The following is a 23,738-nucleotide window of genomic DNA, read 5'->3' as shown; positions in this document are numbered from 1 at the left end:
GACACAGCAGAATTTACAATTTTTTGGCAATGAATTTTATTTATTTATTTATTTTTTTGGAGATAGAGTTTCAAGTTTTGCTCTTGTTGCCCAGGCTGAAGTGCAATGGCACGATCTCAGCTGACTGCAACCTCTGCCTCCTGGGTTCAAGCAATTCTCCTGCCTCAGCCTCCCAAGTAGCTGGAATTACAGGTGCCCACCACCACACCTGGCTAATTTTTTTTCTTTTTTTGAGACGGAGTTTCACTCTTCCACCCAGGCTGCTGGAGTGCAGTGGTGCAACCTCGGCTCACCGCAACCTCCACCTTCTGGTTTCAAGCGATTCTCTTGCCTCAGCCTCCCAAGTTGATGGGATTACAGGCGCCTACCACCACACCCCGATAATTTATTTTTGTATTTTTAGTAGAGATAGGGTTTCACCATGGTGGCCAGGCTGGTCTGGAACTCCTGACCTCAGGTGATCCACCGGCCTCAGCCTCTCAAAGTGCTGGGATTACAGGCGTGAGCCATCTGGTCCACAACTAATTTTCAAATCAACTTCTGAAAAGAGCCCCAAAGTTGGGCGGAGTGTGGAGAAATGGAATCCTGAGTAGATAACACTCCCTTACTAATGTTTCAACAAATAAAAACTCCTTCATAAGATCTAAGAGCTGGCCGGGTGTAGTGGCTCACGACTGTAATCCCAGCACTTTGGGAGGCCAAGGTGGGCAGACCACAAGGTCAGGAGCTCAAGACCATCCTGGCTGACCCAGTGAAACCGTGTCTCTACTAAAAATACAAAAAATTAGCCGGGTGCCTGCGGTCCCAGCTACTCGGGAGGCTGAGGCAGGAGAATGGCGTAAACCCCAGAGGTGGAGGTTGCAGTGAGCTGAGATCGTGCCACTGCACTCCAGCCTTGCCTGGGCAAGACTCCATCTCAAAAAAAAAAAAAAAAAAAACCAGATCTAAGAGCTACAGTGTAAAACAAGAAAAAGTAAGAGATAAAGAAAAAAAGAAAAGTTTCTTTATATATCATCTTCATACACTAAGCTTCTGTAATTTTCACTAGGGAAAAAACAAATATAATTGCTATTCAAGAAAACGGCAAGGCGAGGTGCAGTAGCTCTTGCCTATAACCATAGCACTTTGAGAGGCCAAGGCAAGAGGATCACTAGAGGCCAGGAGTTCAAGAACAGGGCAAAAGAGACCTCATCTCTAAAAAAAACAAAAACAAAAACAAAAACAAAAAAATCCACTCCAGCTTTTAAATGATGCTCCAATTACTTTATAATAAATACCATCCCATGCAAAAACACAAAACAAAGATGCACATTCATACATTTCTTAAGTTTAAAAGGAAAAAAAAAGTATCCAGGTTGCCAAGAAAAACCCAGTTACTTTTTTTTTTTTTTTTTTTTTTTTGAGACAAAGTCTCGCTTTGTTGCCCAAGCTGGAGTGCAGTGGCATGATCTTGACTTACTGCAACCTCCACCTCCTGGGTTCAAGCAATTCTCCCGCCTCAGCCTCCTGAGTAGCTGGAATTACAAGCGCCTGCCACTACGCCTGGCTAATTTTTGTATTTTTAGTAGAGACAGGGTTTCACCACGTTGGCCAGATTGGTCTCGAACTCCTGACCTCAAGTGATCTGCCCGCCTCAGCCTCACAAAGTGCTAGGATTACAGGCATGAGCCACCACACCCAGTTAACCTGGTTACTTTTCAACAGAAAATAACTGCTTGAAAATATGAAGCCAAGAAAAATAACAGGACCTTCTCAACCCACTCTCTAGAAGTTAATGTAGGAAAAAGGAGATATTATTTTAAAATCCTCATGTGCTCAGCAAGTTTTAAAGGATATAGCATTGCTACAAATGAACATACCACTATGAAAAAGGAGTGGGGCTGGGTGCAGTGGCTCAGTAATCCCAGCAACCTGGGATTTCAGAGACGGGCAGATCACGAGGTCAGGAGTTCGAGACCAGTCTGGCCAATATGGTAAAACACCGTGTCTACTAAAAATATAAAAAATTAGCTGGGCGCGGTGGTGTGCGCCTATTGTCCCAGTTACTTGGGAGGCTGAGGCAAAAGAATCATTTGAACCCTGGAGGTAGAGGTTGCAGTGAACCGAGATCACGCCACTACACTCCAGCCTGGGAGACAGAGCGAGACTCCATCTCAAAAAATAAAAAAAAGAGTAAGAAAAAAACAAAGCTTAAAAAATAAGAAAACTCAGGCTGGGTGTGGTGGCTCATGCCTGTAATTCCAGCTACTTGGGAGGCTGAGGCAGGAGAATCACCTGAACCCGGGAGGTGGAAGTTGCAGTGAGCCAAGATTGTGCCATTGCACTCCAGCCTGAGCAACAAGGGAGAAACGCCTTCTCAAAAAAGTAAATAAAATAATAGTAATAATGAAGAAGAAAAAGATGACGATTGCGATGACGACGAAGAAGATGAAGACTCAAATTTCTAGCCCCTACCTTCAAAAATAGATTTCAGTAGAGGAAAGAACAGAATACACACTGATGAAAAACGTAATAACTGAATTACAAGAGATTACTGACAGGACATCTCCACGAATCCAAACAAAAATGCCAACATATGTCACTAAGAGGAAAATTGTATACGAAATGAAAATAATTCCAGAAAACTCAATTTCTATAAATAGAAATTCAAAAAAGGAATGGAATTTGTAGAGATTATGAAAGAAACAATATAAGAACATTTCCCTCAATCTGATGGACTTGAGTCTTCACATTAAAGGGGCTCATCAAATGCCAGGCAGAACTTTTCTTTAAAGACATCTCTGCTATACACAGACATGGTGAAATTTGTGAATTCCAATGGTAAAGACAAAATCATACAAACTTCCAGGAGAAATCAGATTGACAACAAAGAAAACCAGACTTGACATTATTAGACTTCTCATCTGAATCTCTACATGCCAAAAGACAAAAATGCTATTCATCCAGAATTTAAAGGAGATTATGACCTTTAAGTTTAAAATTTCAAATTACATTTCACAGATAGCTCTATACCACCTATGTACTCATACTTTGAAAAATAAGAAAGTATTCTAACTTAAGAAAAAGAATTTACAAAAATGTACTCAATGAAAGTAGAAAAAAAAAAACAGGCCAGGCACAGTGGCTCACACCTGTAATGCCAGCACTTTGGGAGGTCGAGACAGGAGAACTGCTTGAACCCAGAAGTTCAAGACCAGCCTGGGCAACATAGTGAGACCCAGTTTCTACAATAAATTAAAAAATTAGCCAGGTATGGCGGCATATGTCTTTACTTCCAGCTACTTGGGAGGCTGAGGCAGAAGGACTGCTTGAGCCCAAGAGGTCGAGGCTGCAGTGAGTTGTGACTGCACCACTGCACTCTGGTCTAGGCAATAGGGCAAGACCCTCTTTCGAAAAATAAATAAATAAGCCTGGGCAACATAGTGAGACCATGTCTCCCTCCCAAAAGAAAAAATTTAGCTGGGCGTGGTCCATGCATCTGTGGTCCTAGCTACTCAGGAGGCTGAGTTGGAAGGATCACCTGAGGCCAGGAGTTTGAGACTGCAGTGAGCTATGATCACATCACTGCACTTCAGTCTGGGAGGCAGAGCAAGACTCTATCTCTTAAAAAACAAAAAAAAAGCAAGACAAAACAAAACTTTGTGCCACATACATTACAAACTCAAAAAACAGTCATAATATTTTTACCAATAGCCAGGCATAGTGAGTCACGTTTGTAATCCCAGCTACTCAGGGAGCTGATGCTGGAGGAAGACTTGAAGGAGTTTGAGGCTGCACTGAGCTATGATCACATCACTGTATTCCAGCCTGGGCAACAGAGCAAGACACTGTCTCTAAATAAATAAAAATTTTAAAAATGTTTAAAACAGCTGCTTTGGACATCTGATTTATGATAGATAAAAAATCCTAAATAAAGCATTAGCAAATTGAACTAGCTGTATATTAAAATAGTAACATGGTCAGGTATGGTAGCTCATGCCTGTAATCCCATAGCTTTGGGAGGATTACTGACTTGAGGCTAGGAGTTTGATACCAGCCTGGGCAACACAGTGAGATCCCATCTCTAAATAAAAATTAAAATAAAATAAATAAAAATAACACTACATAATCAAACAGGTTTATTCTGGGACTAGGAATGGGTTAACATTAGGAAACTCATTATATTTAATAGAGTAAAAGGGGTAAAAAACAAAAAACAAAATTCTGTAGTAATTTTTGAAAGACTTCAAAAAAGAAAAAATGGTTAAAAAGTGAAGAAAAGTATTTGAAGTTGTCTTTTTTAAACTATTAAAATAGCTAAAAAAAAAAAAAAAAAACCAGAAAGGAACCTGAAGTGCAATATCCACTCAATAAAAACTTGGTAAACTATAAGGTACTTCCCAGCATAAATGCACATAATCACCAGAAATCATCAGCATATGCAATATGGTAAAACACTAGAGGTAAACTCACTCAAGATAAATGAAAAAAGGACACCCATTCAACTGTCTTCACCATCTTTCAACACTGTTCCTGATGTTCTAATATATGCATTAAGAAAAAAAGGTGTTAGGCCGGGCACAGTGGCTCATGCCTATAATCCCAGCACTTTGGGAAGCCCAGGCGGGCTGATCACTTGAGCCCAGGAGTTCGAGACCAACCTGGCCAACATGGTGAAACCTAATCTCTACTAAAAAATACAAAAATTAGCTGGGCATGATGGCAGATGCCTGTAATCCCAGCTACTCAGGAGGCTGAGGCAGGAGAATCACTTAAACCCGGAAGGCAGAGGCTGCAGTGAGCTGAGATCACGCCACTGCACTCCAGCCTGGTGACAGAGTGAGACAAAAAAAAAAAAAAAAAGAAAGGCCGGGCGCGGTGGCTCACGCCTGTAATCCCAGCACTTTGGGAGGCCGAGACGGGCGGATCACGAGGTCAGGAGATCGAGACCATCTTGGCTAACACGGTGAAACCCCTTCTCTACTAAAAAATACAAAAAACTAGCCGGGCGAGGTGGCGGGCGCCTGTAGTCCCAGCTACTCGGGAGGCTGAGGCAGGAGAATGGCGGGAACCCGGGAGGTGGAGCTTGCAGTGAGCCTAGATCCGGCCACTGTACTCCAGCCTGGGCGACAGAGCCAGACTCCATCTCAAAAAAAAAAAAAAAAGAAAGAAAAAAAGGTGTTTGGGTTTCTTCACAGCCGCTCAAGATGAACTGATTCTTCAGGAAAGTGAAATTAAAGCTCCGCCGCCCAGCCTGAATGACTGCATTGGCATGGTGGACGGCAGGGCAGAATCCACTGACAAGAAGATTTCTAGATTGGATACTGAGCTAGTGAAGTGTAAGGACCAGATTAAGATGAGAGGGAGTCCTGCAAAGAATACCGTTACGCAGAAAGCCTTGCGAGTTTTAAAACAAAAGCGGATGTATGAGCAGCAGCAGGAGAATCGCACCCAACAGTCATTCAACACGGAACAAGTCAATTACACCATCCAGTCATTGAAGGATACCAAGACCACGGCTGATGCAATGAAACTGGGAGCAGGGGAAATGAAGGCATACAAGTAAGTGAAAACTGACCAGATTGAGAATTTACAAGACCAGGTAGTGGACATGATGGAAGATGCAAATGAAATCCAAGAAGCACTGAGTCGCAGTTATGGTGGCCCAGAATTCAATGAAGACGACCTAGAAGCAGAGTTGGATACACACTGGGTGATGAGCTTGTGGCTGACAAAGACAGTTCTATTTAGATGAGGCAGTATCTGCACCTGCAATTCCAGAAAGTGTTTCCACTGACACAAAAAACCAATGATGGAGTTCTGGTGGATGAATTTGGATTGCCACAGATCCCTGCTTCATACATTTGCATTATTTAAGTACATCATGTAAAACAAACACATATTATGGGACCATGAAATACTGATCTTTCGAAACTTACCATAAGAGATATGTTTCTGTCCTTTCTTTGAAGGAAAGTTTAATTACATTACTCTTCTATTTTTTTCCTTTGAGACTCATTGCTTGGGAAATGCTTTTTTTGTACTAAAACTTGATTCTGGCCAGGCACAGTGGCTCACGCCTGTAATCCCAGCACTCTGAAAGGCTGAGGCAGGCAGATCACGAGGTCAGAAGTTCGAGACCAACCTGGCCAACATGGTGAAACCCCATCTCTACTAAAAATACAAAAAATTAGCCAAGCGTGGTGGCGGGCACCTGTAGTCCCAGCTACTCAGGAGGCTGAAGCAGCCGGGAGGCAGAGGTTGCAGTGAGCCAAGATCACCCCAACAGCCTGGGTAACAGAGCGACACTCTGTCTCAAAAAAAAAATCACTACTGTATCAGAAGTGGGTATTCTGATTCTGTGATTTCCTCAATACTACATCTTGAAATCAATAATGAATATTTCTTGATATCTGATGAATAGGACATTTACTCAATTTTTTCCAAAGGAAAAAAAGGCATAAATTACAAACATATATTAAAAAGATGAGACAGGCTGGGCACAATGGCTCACGCCTGTAATCCCAGCATTTTAGGAGGCTGAGGTGGGCGGATCACCTGAGGTCAGGAGTTTGAGACCAGCCTGGCCAATATGATGAAACCCCATCGCAGGCCGGGCGCGGTGGCTCAAGCCTGTAATCCCAGCACTTTGGGAGGCCGAGGCGGGCGGATCACAAGGTCAGGAGATCGAGACCACAGTGAAACCCCGTCTCTACTAAAAATACAAAAAATTAGCCGGGCGCGGTGGCGGGCGCCTGTAGTCCCAGCTACTCAGGAGGCTGAGGCAGGAGAATGGCGGGAACCCGGGAGGCGGAGCTTGCAGTGAGCCGAGATCGCGCCACTGCACTCCAGCCTGGGCAACAGCGTGAGACTCCGTCTCAAAAAAAAAAAAAAAAAAAAAAAAAAAAAAAAAAAAAAAGAAACCCCATCGCTACTAAAAATACAAAAATTAGCCGGGCATGGTGGCATGTGCCTGTAATCTCAGCTATTTGGAAGGCTGAGACAGGAGAATCACTTGAACCCAGGAGGCAGAGGTTCCAACGAGCCGAGATAGCACCATTGCACTCCAGCCTGGGCAACAAGAGCAACACTCCATCTCAAAAAAAAAAAAGATGAGGCAAAAAAAAAAAAAAAATCCAGAACCTGCAGATTACGTGCTTGCAAACTAGAAAATCTATCAACTAAAACAAACTGAAAATAATAAAAATATAAGATCTACCAGAAGCAGTAAATATCCTTCATACCAGCAATAATCATTCAGATGATGACACAGTACCATTCACAGTAAAAAGATATACAGGAAGAGACAATTCACAATAAAAAGATATACAAGAAGAAAATGAAGACGTATGCAAGACTCACATTAAATTAAAAACAAAACCAAAAAACTATGAAACTACTAAGGCACAGAAGACCTGGATAATGAATAAATAGAATAAAGGATTAAACAAATTACTTCTCCCCAAAACAATGCACACATCGAATGTAATTCAAGTCAAAATCCCAATGAGAGTTTATTACTGGAACTTGATTATAAAATCATCTAGAATCGTTATTTAAAAAGGAATGGGAGGCCAGGCGTGGTGGCTCACACCTTTAATCCCAACACTTTGGTTGGCCAAGGCAGGAAGACTGCTTGAACCTAGGAGTTTGAGACTGGCCTGGGCAACACAAGGAGACTCCATCTCTATAAAAAGTTTTAAAAAGTAGCCAGGTACAGTGGTGCGCACCTGTAGTCCCAGCTACTCAGGAGGCTTCAGCAATAGGATCTCTTGAGCCCAGGAGTTCGACATTGCAGTGAGCTATGATCATGCCACTGCACTCCAGCCTCGGTGACAAGAGCACAAGACCCTGTTTCAAAACGAAACAAAATAACCCAGTGCTTTTCTCCAAGAAGATGGAATTACAGGAGGACTTCACTTTGGCTATACTGTTTTTACCTTTTTTACAATGTACATATATTATCAAAACAAAGAAAGAAAAAATATGGGCCAGGGGCAGTGGCTCAGGCCTGTAATCCCAGCACTTTGGGAGGCTGAGGCTGGTGGATCACCCGAGGTCAGGAATTCCAGATCAGCCTGGCCCAACATGGTGGAACTTCATCTCCACTAATAATACAAAAATTAGCTGAGTGTAGTGGTGCATGCCTATAATCCCAGCTACTCAGGAGGCTGAGGCAGGAGAACTGCTTGAACCCAGGAGGAGGAGGTTGCAGTGAGCCAAGATTGCGCCACTGCACTCCAGCCTGGGGGACAAGAGTAAAACTCCGTCTCCAAAAAAAAAAAAAAAAGAAAGAAAAAAATATGTTTCCATTCAAAAACTAAAAGTTTGTAAACAATTATGTACAAGCAAAAATATCTGAACAATGACCTTTTAATTTCTTACTGATCCATGAAAATTATGCCTTAAATGACAAGAATGTTCACTCCTTTCATGACAAAAATGCCTGCTTCCCCCACTTACATTAGCTGGTTGTTCTCACAGGAACGTCTGTGTCTTCACTGAGTTCCAATCTATTACGCCTGTAGGTCGAACCAACACTCAATCCATGAATTAATAATAATGAGGCAGAAAAAATTTTCCTCTTCACACTGCCAAGAAAACCTCTCAGCCACAATTCAAACACAGCATGTGTTTTTAAAACATCTCCCAACTACTGGGAGATAAAGTCCATTCAAATAACCTTTGTCAGACTGGAGACAGCTAGGGTTAGTTATCTCCTCAAACACAAAAACAAAAACAAAAACAAAAACAAAAAGAGTTCATTTAAAGATGAACTTGAGAGTCAAAGGATCATGAAAACAAAAATCCATCTTCCATAGCTGAACAATGTAATTTAAAAAAAAAACAAAAATAACCATCAGTTTTTCAGTAAGATCCAATTTCTGGTCTTCAAGATTTCTTCACCTATTAAGAAAAAAACAGAAACCTTCCCCCATCTTTATTATCTGTATAATAAAAGCATACTTGTATGTAAAAATATAGTGTTTTATGTATATAATATACGTACAGATATATACTAACTGGCTTATACACACACACACATATATACACAAATGTATAGAAATATAACATTTGGGTAAGTTTCCCCTTTTAAAATGCACTATAAAAGACTTTAGATTTGGGTTCATTATAAAAATAAAGAACTTACTCTTATACCAAAGTATCATGAACTTATTGTTACACTAAATTTTGCCCAGCCCACAAAATAAAGACGAAGGTAAATCCTTACACATATATCAATATGTATAATATGGATGTATGTATATAAATCCATCATCGTCATCAGGGAGTGTTTAACCAAAAAAGATAGAAACGTATGGTAATAGAGTAACTACAGAGTGGTGCAGCAAGCTGTAGAAGGCAGAGCAGCATTATAGCCATTCTAAACTGGCACTGTCAAAACACAGAAAGCTTTATCTAAGGGAAAATTTATTTCTTATTTTGTATCAACACCAGCGTCACTGGTTTGCCATTAAATAGTGGCCCTGGAAAGGCTTGCTTACGCAGCCTAGGTCCAAATTCTTTACTACTAATGGCTACAGCTAAAGACTTTGTAAGTATATATTTACTCCAGTTAGTAAAAGGGTAAACTTTTGGAGTTGAGATTTCACTTCACAATGGCGTATTTACCATTTAAGAATTTCAAAAAAAAAAAAAAAAAAAAATCAAAAACAAAAACAAAAACAAAAACCCTTATTTTGATACATAGAAATGAGTTCTAAACTTTGAAACCAGCCCAGTAACAAAGCAATTTTGATTCTCATGTAATAAATACTACATAATTTCTAGGCTAAATCTTGCCAAATACTATCCAAGACAAAACTAAAGTCAAAACTTAAAAAAAAAGTGGACACCTTTTACTCACACTTAATACTAGTCAATTTTCCAGGAATTTTTTGGGCAGGGAATATCCCCAAATCTAAAATGAAAAAAAGGAAAAATTGGGATCTCACATTAGTTATTCAGTCTGAAACTTTTAATAGACTTTTACTAAAGTCATCATTTTCTGGCCTCCTACTCAATCACAGAAACATACTTTCAGAGTAAAAAGGGATCTTAAAATGAGATCAATTCACTCATTTCACCAATGATTCCTAACACATAAAAATACCGACCTGTTAGTTTTCATTAAGAATTCAATGGCCGAAACAACCGCACAGTTAATACAGTATTATGGGTCATTAAGTATGTTTTTAAAAAGATTACCTAAAATTACAGAAACAATTTTTGGGAAATATCTACTGGTTTTTTTCCAAGCATGTTCAAAGGGCTCTCATTACAATTCCCATTCAATCTTTTCCAATTCTTGCAAACGTTTTAGTCTGTTTTTACCCATAAATCATTTGAAAGTACCTACACAATCCTTGTTATTTTTATAATATTTTGTAAAGGTTAAAACAGGTATTTCAAAGACTAAAAGTATATTTTCCTAATTGTTTTCTAATATTTCCCTTTTATGTAAGATCCAATTCTAAATATAAAGGGTAACACTATCACACTCGACAATTTGAAATTATAAAGCTGACCAGTATGAGGAGGCAATTAGAAATTTCCAAATATAAAACAATTTCACGGGTTTTCTTTTTGCCAAGTTGTAATTAAGCATCAGGGTTTTTAAGGAAACAGAAAAACGGAGGCAGGAGGAATGCCAGCCTAGAGTACTTCTTTCTCATTTCGTTGGTTTCAGAGCAATACAATTTCCCATGGTGGGGGAAATTTTACTTAAAACCAATTACTAGTTCAATCTACCAGGCAGAAAGCCTAAGGCCTTTCAATGCTGCACTATATTTTTTTTAATTAAAAATATCTTTTCTCTCTCATTGGTATAAGCAAAATTTTCAAGTGCTAGCGACAATGAGTTATAGCTATGAAATTTTTAATCTTCATTTTATCAAAATTATATTGCCTCTGAGGAATTTTCAGCCCTTTTGTGATTTCAGGTTTCCCCAGATGTGTTTATAAAGATAATGATTATATTTAACAACTATAGCTATTAAGATACAGTAACACAGCAAAAAGTTGCCCATTTTAAACGGAGAAAAAGAAATTAAGGCAGTATTTCTTTTTCATTGCTTTGAACAACTTCATTCTCAGGATCCCAGCTCAGAACCAATGTAGAATAATCGTAGTTAACATTTTTCAAGTTCATTTTCAGAAACATTAGTTGTTCTATATTGTCAAAGTCCAGGCTCATGATCTGTTTTGGATGAAAGTGGCTATTTTTAGTAAAGATACATTCAGATTGCCAACTACACATGGGGCAACTTAGATACTGGATGGCAACCTGGGTCAAAGCTGGCCATATGCTTATCTTCCTCTGCCAGTAAATTAAAGGGTCATCACCTCCTGAGAGGTCTGAATACTTCTCTTTGAAGTACTCATCCACAACTGCTACAGCAGAAGGGAACATGAAGCTTTTGCTTCCAAGGGCACAACTGTCTACAGCTGAGCTATCGACAGAACCTGAATTGGAGGTGCCTTCTTTTAGAGATGAGGTAAATGAATCAGTTCCTACTGTAACTGAGGGACAAGAAACTTCTGAAGTTGGAATTTGGCAGATCTCTGGTGAAGATTCCATATAATTACAGACCTCTTCTGCAAGGAACTGCTTATAAGTTTCTAAATCAGCACCTTGAGGAAAAAAGTCTTCCAAACTGTTTTTAAAGCAAGGGTCTAACAAAGTAGCCAAGATACAGGGCTTGGATTTAAGCATGGCACTTAGTAGGGTATCCGTTTCAAGTTTCAGAGATAAACTATCCACCAGATTGAGGGCCTGAGTAATACCTCTGACTTGAAAATCTTCTCTGAGTTTCTGCAAGGAAAGGAGTAGATGATGGATTAGGGGTAGCACCTGATTCAATCCTGCGGTCTTCACGCTCACTTTCTGGGTAGCCTCCTCAAATGGCGTAAGAATATCACAAACATAAGTCATTAGAGTCCACTGAAGGGAGGTGAGCACAACTCCACTGGCTCTACCAAGACTATGGTGAACTGAGTAGCAATGCTCCAAGAGCCATTTTAACATATAAAAAGTAGAAATCCAATGGCCAGTTTCATCCTGCTTCAAATTCTTCCATGGAAGTTGGTGATCATTTTGGAACTCTTGCAGTATCTGACGGGCCTTGACCGAATGACTAAAATGATGACAGGTTTTCCTAGCAGCCACTAACATATTCTCAATGCTTTTGTGCTCACAGAAAAAGTCCTGAATGACCATATTTAAACAATGCAGGAAGCATGGCACATGGGTAAAACCACCATCTTTGATTGCATGTACCACATTAGAGGAATTGTCAGAAACAATGAAGCTAGGGATAAGGAAATTTGGAGAAAGCCACAGACCAATCTGGTCATTTAATTCTTGTAAAATATTGGTTATCAAACAGTCTTTAGCCAAACCTGTAACACAAAGCACTGCCCACTTTCTAAAATCGGGGATCCTGCCATTATTGAGAAAAGATGCAGTTTCCAAAGAAACCCAGTGTACAGTCACAATAAAATAGTCAGTGGATGGGTCATGGGTCCATATGTCAACAGTCAGGTGTATTTTTTGGCTTTGAACATTCTCTAAAGTTAAGAAAATTTTTTCTCTGACACAATCATATAACTGAGGTACAGCCTTAGTGAAAAAGTAAGTCTCTGATGGCAACCTATAATCAGGGGCCACAATCTGCATGAACCTCTGAAAGGCTGGGGTTGAGAAGTAGTTGTAAGGATGCATATCCTCCACAATCATTTGGATAATTGCTTGACTTATTTGACTTGAGACTGGATTTCCACATGTTGTTTCTCTCTCCTGCGCATGCATCAGAGTGCCTTGCTCTGCAACGGGAATAGGACTTTCAGATCTATTTTCAACCTCTAACATAGGTTCATCTGAATCAGAGTCACTAAGGTCCTCAGCTGTTAAATCTTGGCTGCCTGTAGACTTTTCTCCATGCAAGGCATCACTCAAGACATCACTTCTCTCAGTCTCAGCTTCATCTAATCCATTTGCAACAGCACCACTGTCTTTGTTGGCAACAGCCCAATGGATAGGATGTGTGGCTTGCAGGTGTCGTTGAAGTGTTGAAGTCCCTAAGTGGGACCCTGGCCTACCCCGGCTCACACTTCTTTTACATATATTACACACAGCTCTTGAGATGTGCTGAGGATCAGTGTAAAAAAAATTCCAAACGGCAGATGTCTTGGCTCTAGTTCCAGGAATTAAAGCATGCTTGACAATGTTACTTTTGATGAGAAATCTCCCTCTTTCTGCCCTTAGGGCATCAGATGCTGATTTATCATGCTTCTTACCCATTCTATTATCATCTAATGGATCAGTAGGAATATATTCAAAGCTTCCATTGCTTCCAGAAGAGGGAGATAAAGATACATCCAAGGTAAAGTCCTCCTCTCCACTAGTAACTCCAAACTTGTTGGCCCTGGTCCAATGAGGTGAATGCCTTGCTTGCAGATGTCGCTGAAGAGTAGATGTACCAAGATGGCTACCTGGTTTACCCCTGCTGACGCTTTTCTCACAGAGGTTACAAATAGCCCGCCAGGTGTACTGGGGGTCAACATGAAAGAAGTGCCACACAATGGAGGTCTTGGCTCTAGTACTAGGCAGATAGATCTGTTTTTCTATATTGCTCTCAAAAAGACTTTCTTCATCCTGCTCAGCGTCATTGGAAGCTAACAAAGCAGGGGCATCTGCAACAGGCCTCCCAGATCCCAAATCCTTACTAAACTTCTTGGCAAGAATCAATTTTTTTCGACGCCTTTTCCCCTTAATTCGCAAACCCTTCTTTCTTTTCTTTTTAGCAGGCTGTTTGGCCTCTTTATTCACTCCTTCCGCTACCATCTTTTCCTCTACCACATCTTCTTCATCTGTATTAGAATTAATAGGAACACATCCCAGAATCCCAGAATCACTAAAAGTGCTGCATCTTCTGCCAGGAGAGAGTGAGGAAACTGGTACACTTAAAGTACATACACTCATTCTCTTTATGTCTCCACAATTCGTACCAGAATCCGTTAGAGGGTTTATAACTCAAGCAGAAATACAGCTGTCCCTCTCTACTTGCATTACCTTTTCTCCAATTTCTATGGGGAATCAAATTCCCACGGGACCAATAACTTCCAAGCCCGGTTATTTTTGGAGGAAAAGTGACAGCAATGGAGAACATTCCCGAACTCTTTCTTAGAGGGCTTTAAGGTCCCTTCCAATTTTCTAAGTTCTGAATTCAAATAGTCCAGTGTCCTCATGTTACAGAAGTTAAGAACTGAGTCCCCCTTTCCCAGAGTCACAGAGTTGGTTAGTAGCAGCTAGTAGCCAGGTCTTCCAAATCCCAGATCCACAGTCTTTCTGCTTCATCAAGAACTATATCTGCTTCAAATGCCTTCGCCTTTTAAAATATATATTTTTATGATGCCTCATGATAGCGGCATCAATTTCCCTTAATTCTGAAATTAACTATTTTCAGGAAATCTCATTTAAACAAAAACATAGTGCATCATTCAACATTCATCATTTAGGACTGTGATTTGCCAATACAACCCAAAAAGTCAATTCTGGAAAGCCAACACAGACTCCGCATACTGGTCACAGCAAATGCTAGTTGAGCCCTTTCAGTTCTAACTAAAATACAACCTTTTAAAAATGTAACTGGCTGGAAAAAAAATGCTTTGAGAATAAAATTTTAAAACAAGGTTAAATGCTGCATTTTCAAAGTACTATTTGTATCAAGAGTTAATTCAAGTTTAGTTTTCAGATATTTTTAGACTGGAAAAGCTTTTACAGCCTGTAAGTAACTCACAAGTTGGACGCTATAGGGATAGCAAAAAGTGAAATAAGAACTTTAAACCACTTCCATTTCTTTTCGCTTGATCCCTCCCCTTCCCCCAATACCTACATACATTTACCCTAAAAAGCATCGCTATCTCTAGTTCCACAGCCTCCTTCTCAAGGTCCAGAACCAAGGCCTGGAAGATGTCAACAATATAGGCCTTCCCCATAGGAATCCGCACCGATTATGGGAGTTTAGGGGTGTTCTTCATTACGGTTTCACCAATCCTACAAGGAGAACGGAAGTGTCCCTGTTGCTCTTGACTCCGACGCTGAGGGCCAGGGGTGGGAGTGTAATGAGGGTGGGGAATGGGTGTAGGATACCGGAATAAGGTCGGTGGCTTTCTGTATGTGGAGTTTGAGACAAGCTCCAAAGTAGTGGGACCCTGGAGAGGAATGAGAGTAGGTAAATTCAGCGCCCGGCACTCTGTCTGATTGATTTAGGCAGTGAGGGTCCGCTCAACTCGAGAAACTGTTGCCCCGAAGAAAGCAATCTAGTGTCAGTTCACTCTTCGGATTCGGGGGAACAGTCGGCTTTCGGGGGCTGCTCCGGGCTCCCCCAGATTAGCGAACACCGGATGTGGGGGAGGGGAGAAAGGTTGGCTGGGAAAGGAGCAGGCGCCGTGGGGGTGGGGTGAAGGGGGGTGGGGGTGGGGAGGATGGGAAAAGTGAGCTGGAGCCTGGGGCTCCCAGCCCGCCCCGGCGAGGGCCGCGGCCGGGAGGTGGGGGGGAGGGGTCGTTACGGCGAAGCTGGAGGATCCGCTCTGACTTCCCGGGATAGGCCGCGACCCAGGGGCGAGGGGAGGCCGCTGCCACTCCCCTCGCCCTCTCCCCCACCTCCCCGGCCCCAAGCCACCCGGGAATCAAAAAAACGGGTCTAGTTACCAGAGAACAGAAACTTTACCGAACCGATGACACTATCCCCGACTCCCGCTTGCTGCCACGTCTTTCTTCTTGCTTGGCCGCTGCCGTCCGTCGTCCTCCCAGCAGCAGCACCAGCAGAAAACCAAGACTGCCAGCGTCAAAGATGGCGCCCGGCTACAGGCTCCGCTCTAAGGCCCGGCCGGTAAAAGTGCCAGCACGACGCAGGGCGCGAGGGTTCTGGAAGATGTAGTTCTTCTATGAGGCGATGCCTAAGATGGCTGCTCCGGGTCACAGGGTCACGTGACGGGGGAGGCGCTGGGTCGGGGAGTCCCTTCCCTTCAAAGGAATGCCTTGAAGCTGGCTTTCATAACGTTTTGTTTTTGTTTTTAAATCAAATGAGGTAATAAGCGGGAGGGCCGCAGGAACTGAGACTACCATTCAGTAAACGCTCAATTTATTCTTACCAAAGTGTTTTCTTAATGAGTAAATCTCCCAAACCATGTATATATTTAATTTAGAAATAAACTGTACTTTTCCTAAGCATGCAATGTAGAAGGATTTGTTAGTTTATTTTTACTTGAAGAAGTGAGATTGAGCTTTGGGGACGTTTCTTTGATTTCTTAAAGCAAATCTGTATACTGGAAAACTAATTCAAGCTCGTGACAAAATTCAGGAGGGTTAGTTGGAGGTCGCAATCAGCAGTCTCATCCCCGCTTCATTATTAACATTGTCCCTTATTTTCCCTTTTGAATGCTTTTACCTTTTCCCCCTGGTTATAAAAGTAATACACGTGGCGGGGCGCGGTGGCTCACGACAGTAATTCCAGCACTTTGGGAGGCCTAGGCAGGGGGATCACAAAGTCAAGAGATCAAAATCATCCTGGCCAACGTGGTGAAACCTCGTCTCTACCAAAAATACAAAAATTAGCTAGGCGTGGTGGCACACGCCTGTAGTCCCAGCTACTCGGGAGGCTGAGGCAGGAGAATCGCTTGAACCCGGGAGGCAGAGGTTGCAGTGAGCTGAAATCGCACCACTGCACTCCAACCTGGTGACACAGTAAGACTCCATCTCAAAAAAAAAAAAAAAAAAAAAGGTAATACACGTGTTTTTTTAGAAACTTAATACATAAATATATAGAGTAGAAAGTTAAAATCTCTATTAATCTCATTCTTGAGAAATAGCTCTCATTAACTTACCATATATCCTTTCTGGCTTTTACACTGAAAATATCCTTAAATATATTACACGTATAATAGAAGCCAAAGGTCCCCCTGGAGTAGTGGCTCAGCAGAACTCTAATTAGGTGGCAACATTTTACCTAACTTGGGTAAAGGATATAATGCTACTAAGAAAGAAACACTTGATGATAAAGCAAATGGGACTTCAGGCACCTTTTATTTCCTCGTGTGCTTGTTCTTCCAGCTGCCAGCTTGGTGGTGCTCAAGTCCCAGGCAGCCCAAGACTGGGAATTTATCAGAGCAGAGGGGTCCTGAGCCTCCTCATATCTGGGCTTTTATCTCCGTTCAAAGGAAGAACCACAACTTTAGAATCTTAGCTCCAATCTCTGCCTTACGTGACAATGCTCTGGCATTGCCATGTCAACAGACCTAATAAGCAAGTTCCTGGTAGCCAATTTCTTTTTTTCTTTCTTTCTTTTTCTTTTTCTTTTGTTTTGGTCTTTATTTTTTTGGTCTGTGTGACTCTTACTGGTAACCAATTTCTGTCTGTGCCACAACACCTAGGGTTTTTAAAATTTACCAGAGGGCTCTCCACATAGCTTAAGGGTTTTCCAACCTAGGGCTTTCCAAGATGCAGTCCTGGCCTGACTAGTATTTATAGTTATATCATATTTCATTAAACCTAACGTGTCATTGATTGTAAGATACACTTTTATTTTACAAGCCTCTAAGTGGAAGAAAAAAACCACCAATTGCCAATTAAACTGACAGGCCGGCCAGGCAGGGTGGCTCACTCCTCTAATCCCAGCACTTTGGGAGGTTGAGGCGGGCAAATCACAAGGTCAGGAGTTCAAGACTAGCCTGGCCAACATGGTGAAACCCCACCTCTACTAAAAATACAAAAATTAGCCCAGCACGGTGGCACACATCTGTAATCCCAGCTTCTTGGAGGCTGAGGCGAGAGAATTGCTTGAACCTGGGAGGTAGAGGTTGCAATGAGCCGAGATCACACCATTGCACTCCAGCCTAGGTGACAGGCTAGGAAAGGATGTATACCTTAGAATGAATGAAAATATGAACAGGCTAAAACTCTACATTTTGTTTTGCAATTTGCTTTTTTCACTTTACAGTATATCTTGAATATATTTTAATGGTCATCAGCACTTAGAGGCCTACCATATTCTTTTTTATTTTTATTTTTTGAGACAGAGTTTCGCTCTTGTTGCCTAAACTGGAGTGCAATGGCACAATCTCGGCTCACTGTAACCTCCGCCTTCCGGATTCAAGCTATTCTTCTGCCTCAGCCTCCTGAGTAGCTGGGATTACAGCCATGCGCCACCATGCTGGGCTAATTTTGTATTTTTAGTAGAGATGGGGTTTCTCCATGTTGGCCAGGCTAGTCTCCTGACCTCAGGTAATCCGCCCGCCTTGGCCTACATTCTTTTTAATAGCTCCCATCCCGCTCTCTGTAAGCCTCTTTTTACAATTTATTTCACCAGTCCCTTACTGATAGAAACAATCATGTCACATTTTCCATTAATATCTCTCAAGGGGGGAAACAAAAATAATACGGTAATAAGGACATTGAAGAGGACAAGCTGGGCAGGGTGACTCACGCCTGTAATCTCAGCGCTTTGGGAGGCCCAGGCCAGCAGATCACTAGAGGTCAGGAGTTGAAGATCAGCCTGGCCAACATGGCGAAACCCTGTCTCTACTAAAAACACAAAATTAGCTGGGTATGGTGGCACCCACCTGTAATCCCAGCTACTCAGGAGCCTGAGGCAGGAGAATCACCTGAACCCAGGAGGCAGAGGTTGCAGTGAGCCAAGATTGCGCCACTGTACTCCAACCTGGGCAACAGAGAGAGACCCCGTCTCACCAAAAAAAAAAAAAAAAAAAAAAAAGAGGGCAGAAGAAAAAGCCTGAGGCTGTTGGAGAGAGAGAAAACTAGTTGGGAAACCCTCTAAGAGTCAGGAGAGTGCACATGCCAACCTTCCCCACCCCCCATATATACGCACAGTATTCTCAGGGGTGTGTGTATGTAACAAACACTTGTATGTTACAAGTGGGGGTGAAGTATCTAAACCAAGAACACAATGCCAGATTCCCGCTACTCATACTGCATTTCAAATTCTAAATGGATTTTAAACAGTCTCTAGACCTCTTCAGTGAGTGACAAAACCTTTTGGGACATTCAGTGTGTTTTTGCTTTGAGAGCAAAAGTTCGGGAAAAAAATGCAAAATTACTGAGACAAAATTAGGTTCAGGAGAATCTTTATTTAGACTAGAAAAGGAAATCAGAACAAATTACACATAAAAAAAAAAAAAAACCACTCTGCGCGGTGCCTCATGCCTGTAATCCCAGCACTTTGGGAGGCCCAGGCCAGTGGATCACTTGAGTCCAGGAATTCAAGACCAGTCTGGACAACATGGTAAAACCCCATCTCTACTAAAAATACAATAAATAAATAAATAAATAAATAAATAGCGGACATGGTGGCATGTGCCTGTAATCCCAGCTACTCAGGAAGCTGAAGTTTAAGGACTGCTTGAACCCGGGAGGTGGAGGTTGCAGTAAACCGAGATTGTGCCACTGTACTCCTGCCTGGGCAACAGGGCAAGATCCTGTCTCAAAAAAAAAAAAAAAAAAAAAAAAAAAGAATACTTTGTGCCTGGTGTGGTGGCTCATGCCTATAATCCCAGTGATTTGGGAGACTGAGATCAGAAGATCACTTGAGTCCAGGAGTTTGATACCAGTCTGTGCAAGATAGTGAGACCTCATGTCTGCAAAAATATAAATAAAACTTTGTTCCAGAGACATTAAAAACTAAAAAAAAAAAACTCATGATATTTTTACCAATAACTGGGTATGGTGGCGCACACCTGAAATCTCTGCTACTCAGGAGACTACAGTGGGAGGTTACAGTGAGCTCTGATCACAACACTACACTCCAGCCTGGGTGACAGAGTGACACTGTCTTTTAAACAAATAAATAAATTTACATATCACTATAATCCTCTACAATACTTTTTTTCTCTATATGAGGCTGCATACTCTTTGATTGCCTCTTCATATGACAACAATTTTGTAATATCTTCTATAAAGAGAATGAAAAGAGGCCAGGAATGGTGGCTCATGCCTTTAATCCCAGCACTTTGGGAGGCCAAGGTAGATGGATCACCTGAGATCAGGAGTTCAAGACTAGCCCGACCCATATGGCAAAACCCCATGTCTACTAAAAATACAAAAATTATCTGGATGTCATGGTGCGCACCTGTAATCCCAGCTACTTGGGAGGCTGAGGCGGCAGAATCGCTTGAACCTGGGAGGTGGAGATTGCAGTGAGCTGAGATTGTACCACTGCACTTCAGCCTGGGCGACAGAGCGAGACTCAGTCCAAAAAAAAAGAAAATAGATATATGTATGATTATTGTCAAATTTGGTACAGCTTCTGTCAACTTTCATATATATATATATATATATATATATATATATATATATATGCACTAAGACTTTATTGAATTATTATTGAATTATTTAATACCCTCTTTACCAGGCAAGAGCTACCATTTTTACTAAATCTATTATTTATTGCTATGTAACAAATCACCCCAAAATGTAGTGGCTTAACCAACAAACATTTGTTATTTCACATGTCTATGGGTCAGAAATTCAGAAGCAGTTTTGCTGGGTGGTTCTGGCTCAGAGTTTCTAATGAGTTTGCAATCAAGTTGGTCAGGAATGCAGTCATCTGAAGGCTTGACTGGGGCTGGAAGATACATTTCCAAGTCAACTCATATAGCTGTTAACAGGAGAGGAGACCTCAGTTTCTCACCCTGAGGGCCTCTCTGTAGGGATGCTCACAATATAGGCAACAAGCTTCCTCTAGAGTGCATGACGAGAGAAATATACTAAGACAGACACTGTAAGCTGCAATGCCTTTTACCTAGCCTTGGAAATTACATACCACCATTTCTTCTGTATTCTACTGATTACACAGATTAACACTGGCATAATGTGGGAGGGGACTAAGCAAAGGCATGATAACAGGAGCCAGAGATCATTGGGGTCTTTCTTGGAGGCTTGCTACCACACCAGCTGTTGGTGATAACTGACTCTTCCATTTAAAGTTTTAGATGTGGCCGGGCACAGTGGCTCACGCCTATAATCCCAGCACTTTGGGAGGCCGAGGCAGGCAGATCACCTGATCAGAAATTCAAGACCAGCCTGCCAAACATAGTGAAACCCCGTCTCTACTAAAAATACAAAAATTAGCTGGGCATGGTGTTGTGCGCCTGTAATCCCAGCTACCTAGGAGGTTGAGGCAGGAGAATCACTGGAACCTGGGAGGCAGAGACTGCAGTGAGCCAAGATCACACCTCTGCACTCCAGCCTGGGCAACAGAGCAAGGCTCCATCTCAAAAACACGTAAATTTAAAAACTAAATAAAATTTTAGATGTGTGGCCAGGTGCAATGGCTCACACCTGGATTCCCAGCACTTTGGGAGGCCAAAGCAGGTGGATCACCTGAGGTCAAGAGTTCAAGACCAGCCTGGCCAACATGGTGAAACCCCTCTCTACTAAAAATACAAAAATCAGCCGGGTGTGGTGGCATGCACCTGTAGTCCCAGCTACTTGGGAGGATGAGGCAGGAGAATCGCTTGAACCTGGGAGGCAGAGGTTGCAGTAAGCCCAAGTCGCACCACTGCACTCCAGCCTGGGTGACAGAGCGAGACTCCGTCTCAAAAAAAAAAAAAATTTAGACGTAGGAAGAATTTTCCACAGACTAGCTTCTGATGCCATATGATTCAAACCTTGTCTCTCCTCAGTGATTTACATTCTTCCAGTGCCAGATGCTGTAGGGCAGGTTTAAAACAAAATGTGACCTCTGGCCCTACAACTTTGGGTCATAATGCTAGGTGAGTCACTACAGTGGGCAATAGGGGTATTCTTGAAAACTGTTTCTAGCCCCATAAAAGTGACTATAAATTACATAAATATAACCCCAAATAATTGCATCCCAACCCCCTTTTAGCCAGATCCCAAAATGCCCAGTAAGAGGAAAGTACTAGAAAGAACAGCTGAGTGAAAAGAAACAGGGCTTTTAACCATTGCCATTAAAATCTTACTTTTGCAAGTTTTAGAATGACTGCATTGTTAAGGCGCTGCCCAGAGCCTTGAAGGGAGCTTGTGAAAGAAAGGGTACCTGAAGGTTAAGCTTCATTATTTGCATATCAGGTCTTCTCTCTTTGGGTGGTGGTAGGATGTATTGACTCTCATATAATCTGGATTCAAATCCTGACCTAGCGTTCACCCTGAGGCTCTAATCAACCCTGCGGGTAGCCCTGTGTTTGTACTACCCGGCATGAGAGATCGGAGTGGGTGAGGAGCTACCATGTGAGTAGCTAGTCCCTTCCCCCAGTGTTCATCACTACTATCCATCAGCTTGCTTTTTTGTTGTTGTTACTGTTGTTGTTTTGAGTTTCGCTTTTCTTGCCCAGGCTGGAGTGCAATAGCGCACTCTCAGCTCACTGCAACCTCCGCCTCGTGGGTACAAGCGATTCTCCTGCCTCAGCCTCCCGAGTAGTTGAGATTATAGGCACCTGCCAACACGCCCGGCTAATTTTTTTGTATTTTTAGTAGAGATGGGGTTCTCCATCTTGGTCACCATGTTGGCCAGGCTGGTCTTGAACTCCTGACCTCAGGTGATCCACCCACGTCCGTCTCCCAAAGTGCTGGGATTACAGGTGTGAGCTGCCACGCCCAGTGTCATCTTGCCTCTTTTTATCCCTGCCTTTGGGTCTCAGCTGTCTGACTTGTGTGAGAAGATAGTGACTAACAGAGCATTCTAGCAAGAAGCTTTAGACAGGAGTCACAAATAACCTACTAACTACGGATGACACAATGTAAGCTTCTTTCTCCGACTGTGGGATCTGAAAACCAACCCTTCTAGGCCTGCCTTCCCCTTCCAATGCTTCCAGTGCATCCTTTTGCTGTTTTATTTCCTCATAGAGGATTTTTTGTTTGGTCCTCAAATAACATTGTTTCATTCAATGTCATTTCATTAAAATGATGATGAGAAAAAAATAAATCAATTCCTGGCCGAGTACACTGTCTGTGTGGAGTTTACACATTTCCCTCGTGTCTGTGTGAGTTTTCTCCAGGTACTCCAGTTTCCTCCCACATCCCAAAGATGTGCAAGTTAGGTGGACTGGTGTGTCTAAATGATCCCAGTCTTTGTGAGCCTGGATGTGTGTGAGTGTACCCTGTGATGGAACAGCAGCCTGCCCAGGTTTGGTTTCTGCTCTTCTCCCTGAGCTGCTGGGATAAGCTGCAGCCACCAAGACCCTGAACTGGAATAATTGTGTACATAATTAGCTTGTTCTTACTAATTCTTTTTTTTTTTTTTTTTTAAGACAGAGTCTTGCTCTGTTACCCAGGCTGGAGTGCGGTGACACAGTCTCAGCTCACTCAACCTCCACCTCCTGGGTTCAAGCATTTCTCCTGCCTCAGCCTCCTGAGTAGCTGGGATTACGCATGCCCACCACCATGCCCAGCTAATTTTTATATTTTTAGTAGAGATGGGTGTGATGGTTAATACTAAGCGTCAACTTGATTGGATTGAAGGATGCAAACTATTGATCCTGGGCGTGTCTGTGAAGGTGTTGCCAAAGGAGATTAACATTTGAGTCAGTGGGCTGGGAAAGGCAGACCCACCCTTAATCTGGGTGGGCCCAATCTAATCCACTGCTAGCGTGGCTAGAATATAAGCAAGCAGAAAAATGTGAAAAGAGAGACTGACCTAGCCTCCCAGCCTATACCTTTCTCCCATGCTGGATGCTTCCTGCCCTCACACATCGGACTTTTTTGTTTTGGGGCTTCAGTT

The 23,738-nt window shown here is 42.2% G+C and overlaps 3 protein-coding genes and 1 pseudogene across 54 annotated transcripts in view; 1 reads left to right on the top strand and 3 right to left on the bottom strand.

The window, feature by feature from the left end:
- ZC3H11A (zinc finger CCCH-type containing 11A) overlaps nucleotides 1-15,838 on the bottom strand; it is a 58,587-nt gene extending 42,749 nt beyond the window's left edge. For 5 of the 51 annotated variants that reach the window (XM_015118540.3, XM_077957721.1, XM_077958235.1 and 2 more), the window contains exons 1-3: nucleotides 15,695-15,838; nucleotides 9,848-9,901; nucleotides 8,443-8,501 (exon numbers count right to left, since the gene is read on the bottom strand). The gene's annotated coding sequence lies outside the window, so the exon portion shown is untranslated. 51 annotated transcript variants of the gene reach the window in all.
- Nucleotides 5,171-6,902, top strand: LOC703602 (charged multivesicular body protein 5 pseudogene; annotated as a pseudogene). Its single transcript, XR_013410508.1, has 2 exons — nucleotides 5,171-6,172; nucleotides 6,592-6,902. The product of XR_013410508.1 is annotated as a charged multivesicular body protein 5 pseudogene (transcript).
- Nucleotides 9,052-9,363, bottom strand: LOC144341208 (uncharacterized). The gene has a single exon (XM_078003736.1). It carries the CDS (start codon nucleotides 9,361-9,363, stop codon nucleotides 9,265-9,267), a length of 99 nt encoding a protein of 32 aa, XP_077859862.1. The 3' UTR covers nucleotides 9,052-9,264.
- On the bottom strand, nucleotides 10,435-14,300 carry ZBED6 (zinc finger BED-type containing 6). The gene has a single exon (XM_015119775.3). It carries the CDS (start codon nucleotides 13,961-13,963, stop codon nucleotides 11,030-11,032), a length of 2,934 nt encoding a protein of 977 aa, XP_014975261.1. The 5' UTR covers nucleotides 13,964-14,300; the 3' UTR covers nucleotides 10,435-11,029.
- Nucleotides 15,839-23,738: the final 7,900 nt, after the last annotated feature.

The sequence above is a fragment of the Macaca mulatta genome, chromosome 1 (genome assembly GCF_049350105.2).
Source record: "Macaca mulatta isolate MMU2019108-1 chromosome 1, T2T-MMU8v2.0, whole genome shotgun sequence".
Lineage (NCBI taxonomy): Eukaryota > Metazoa > Chordata > Mammalia > Primates > Cercopithecidae > Macaca > Macaca mulatta.
Note: the sequence above shows the minus strand (reverse complement) of the source record. Positions and strands in the feature narration are given on the sequence as shown.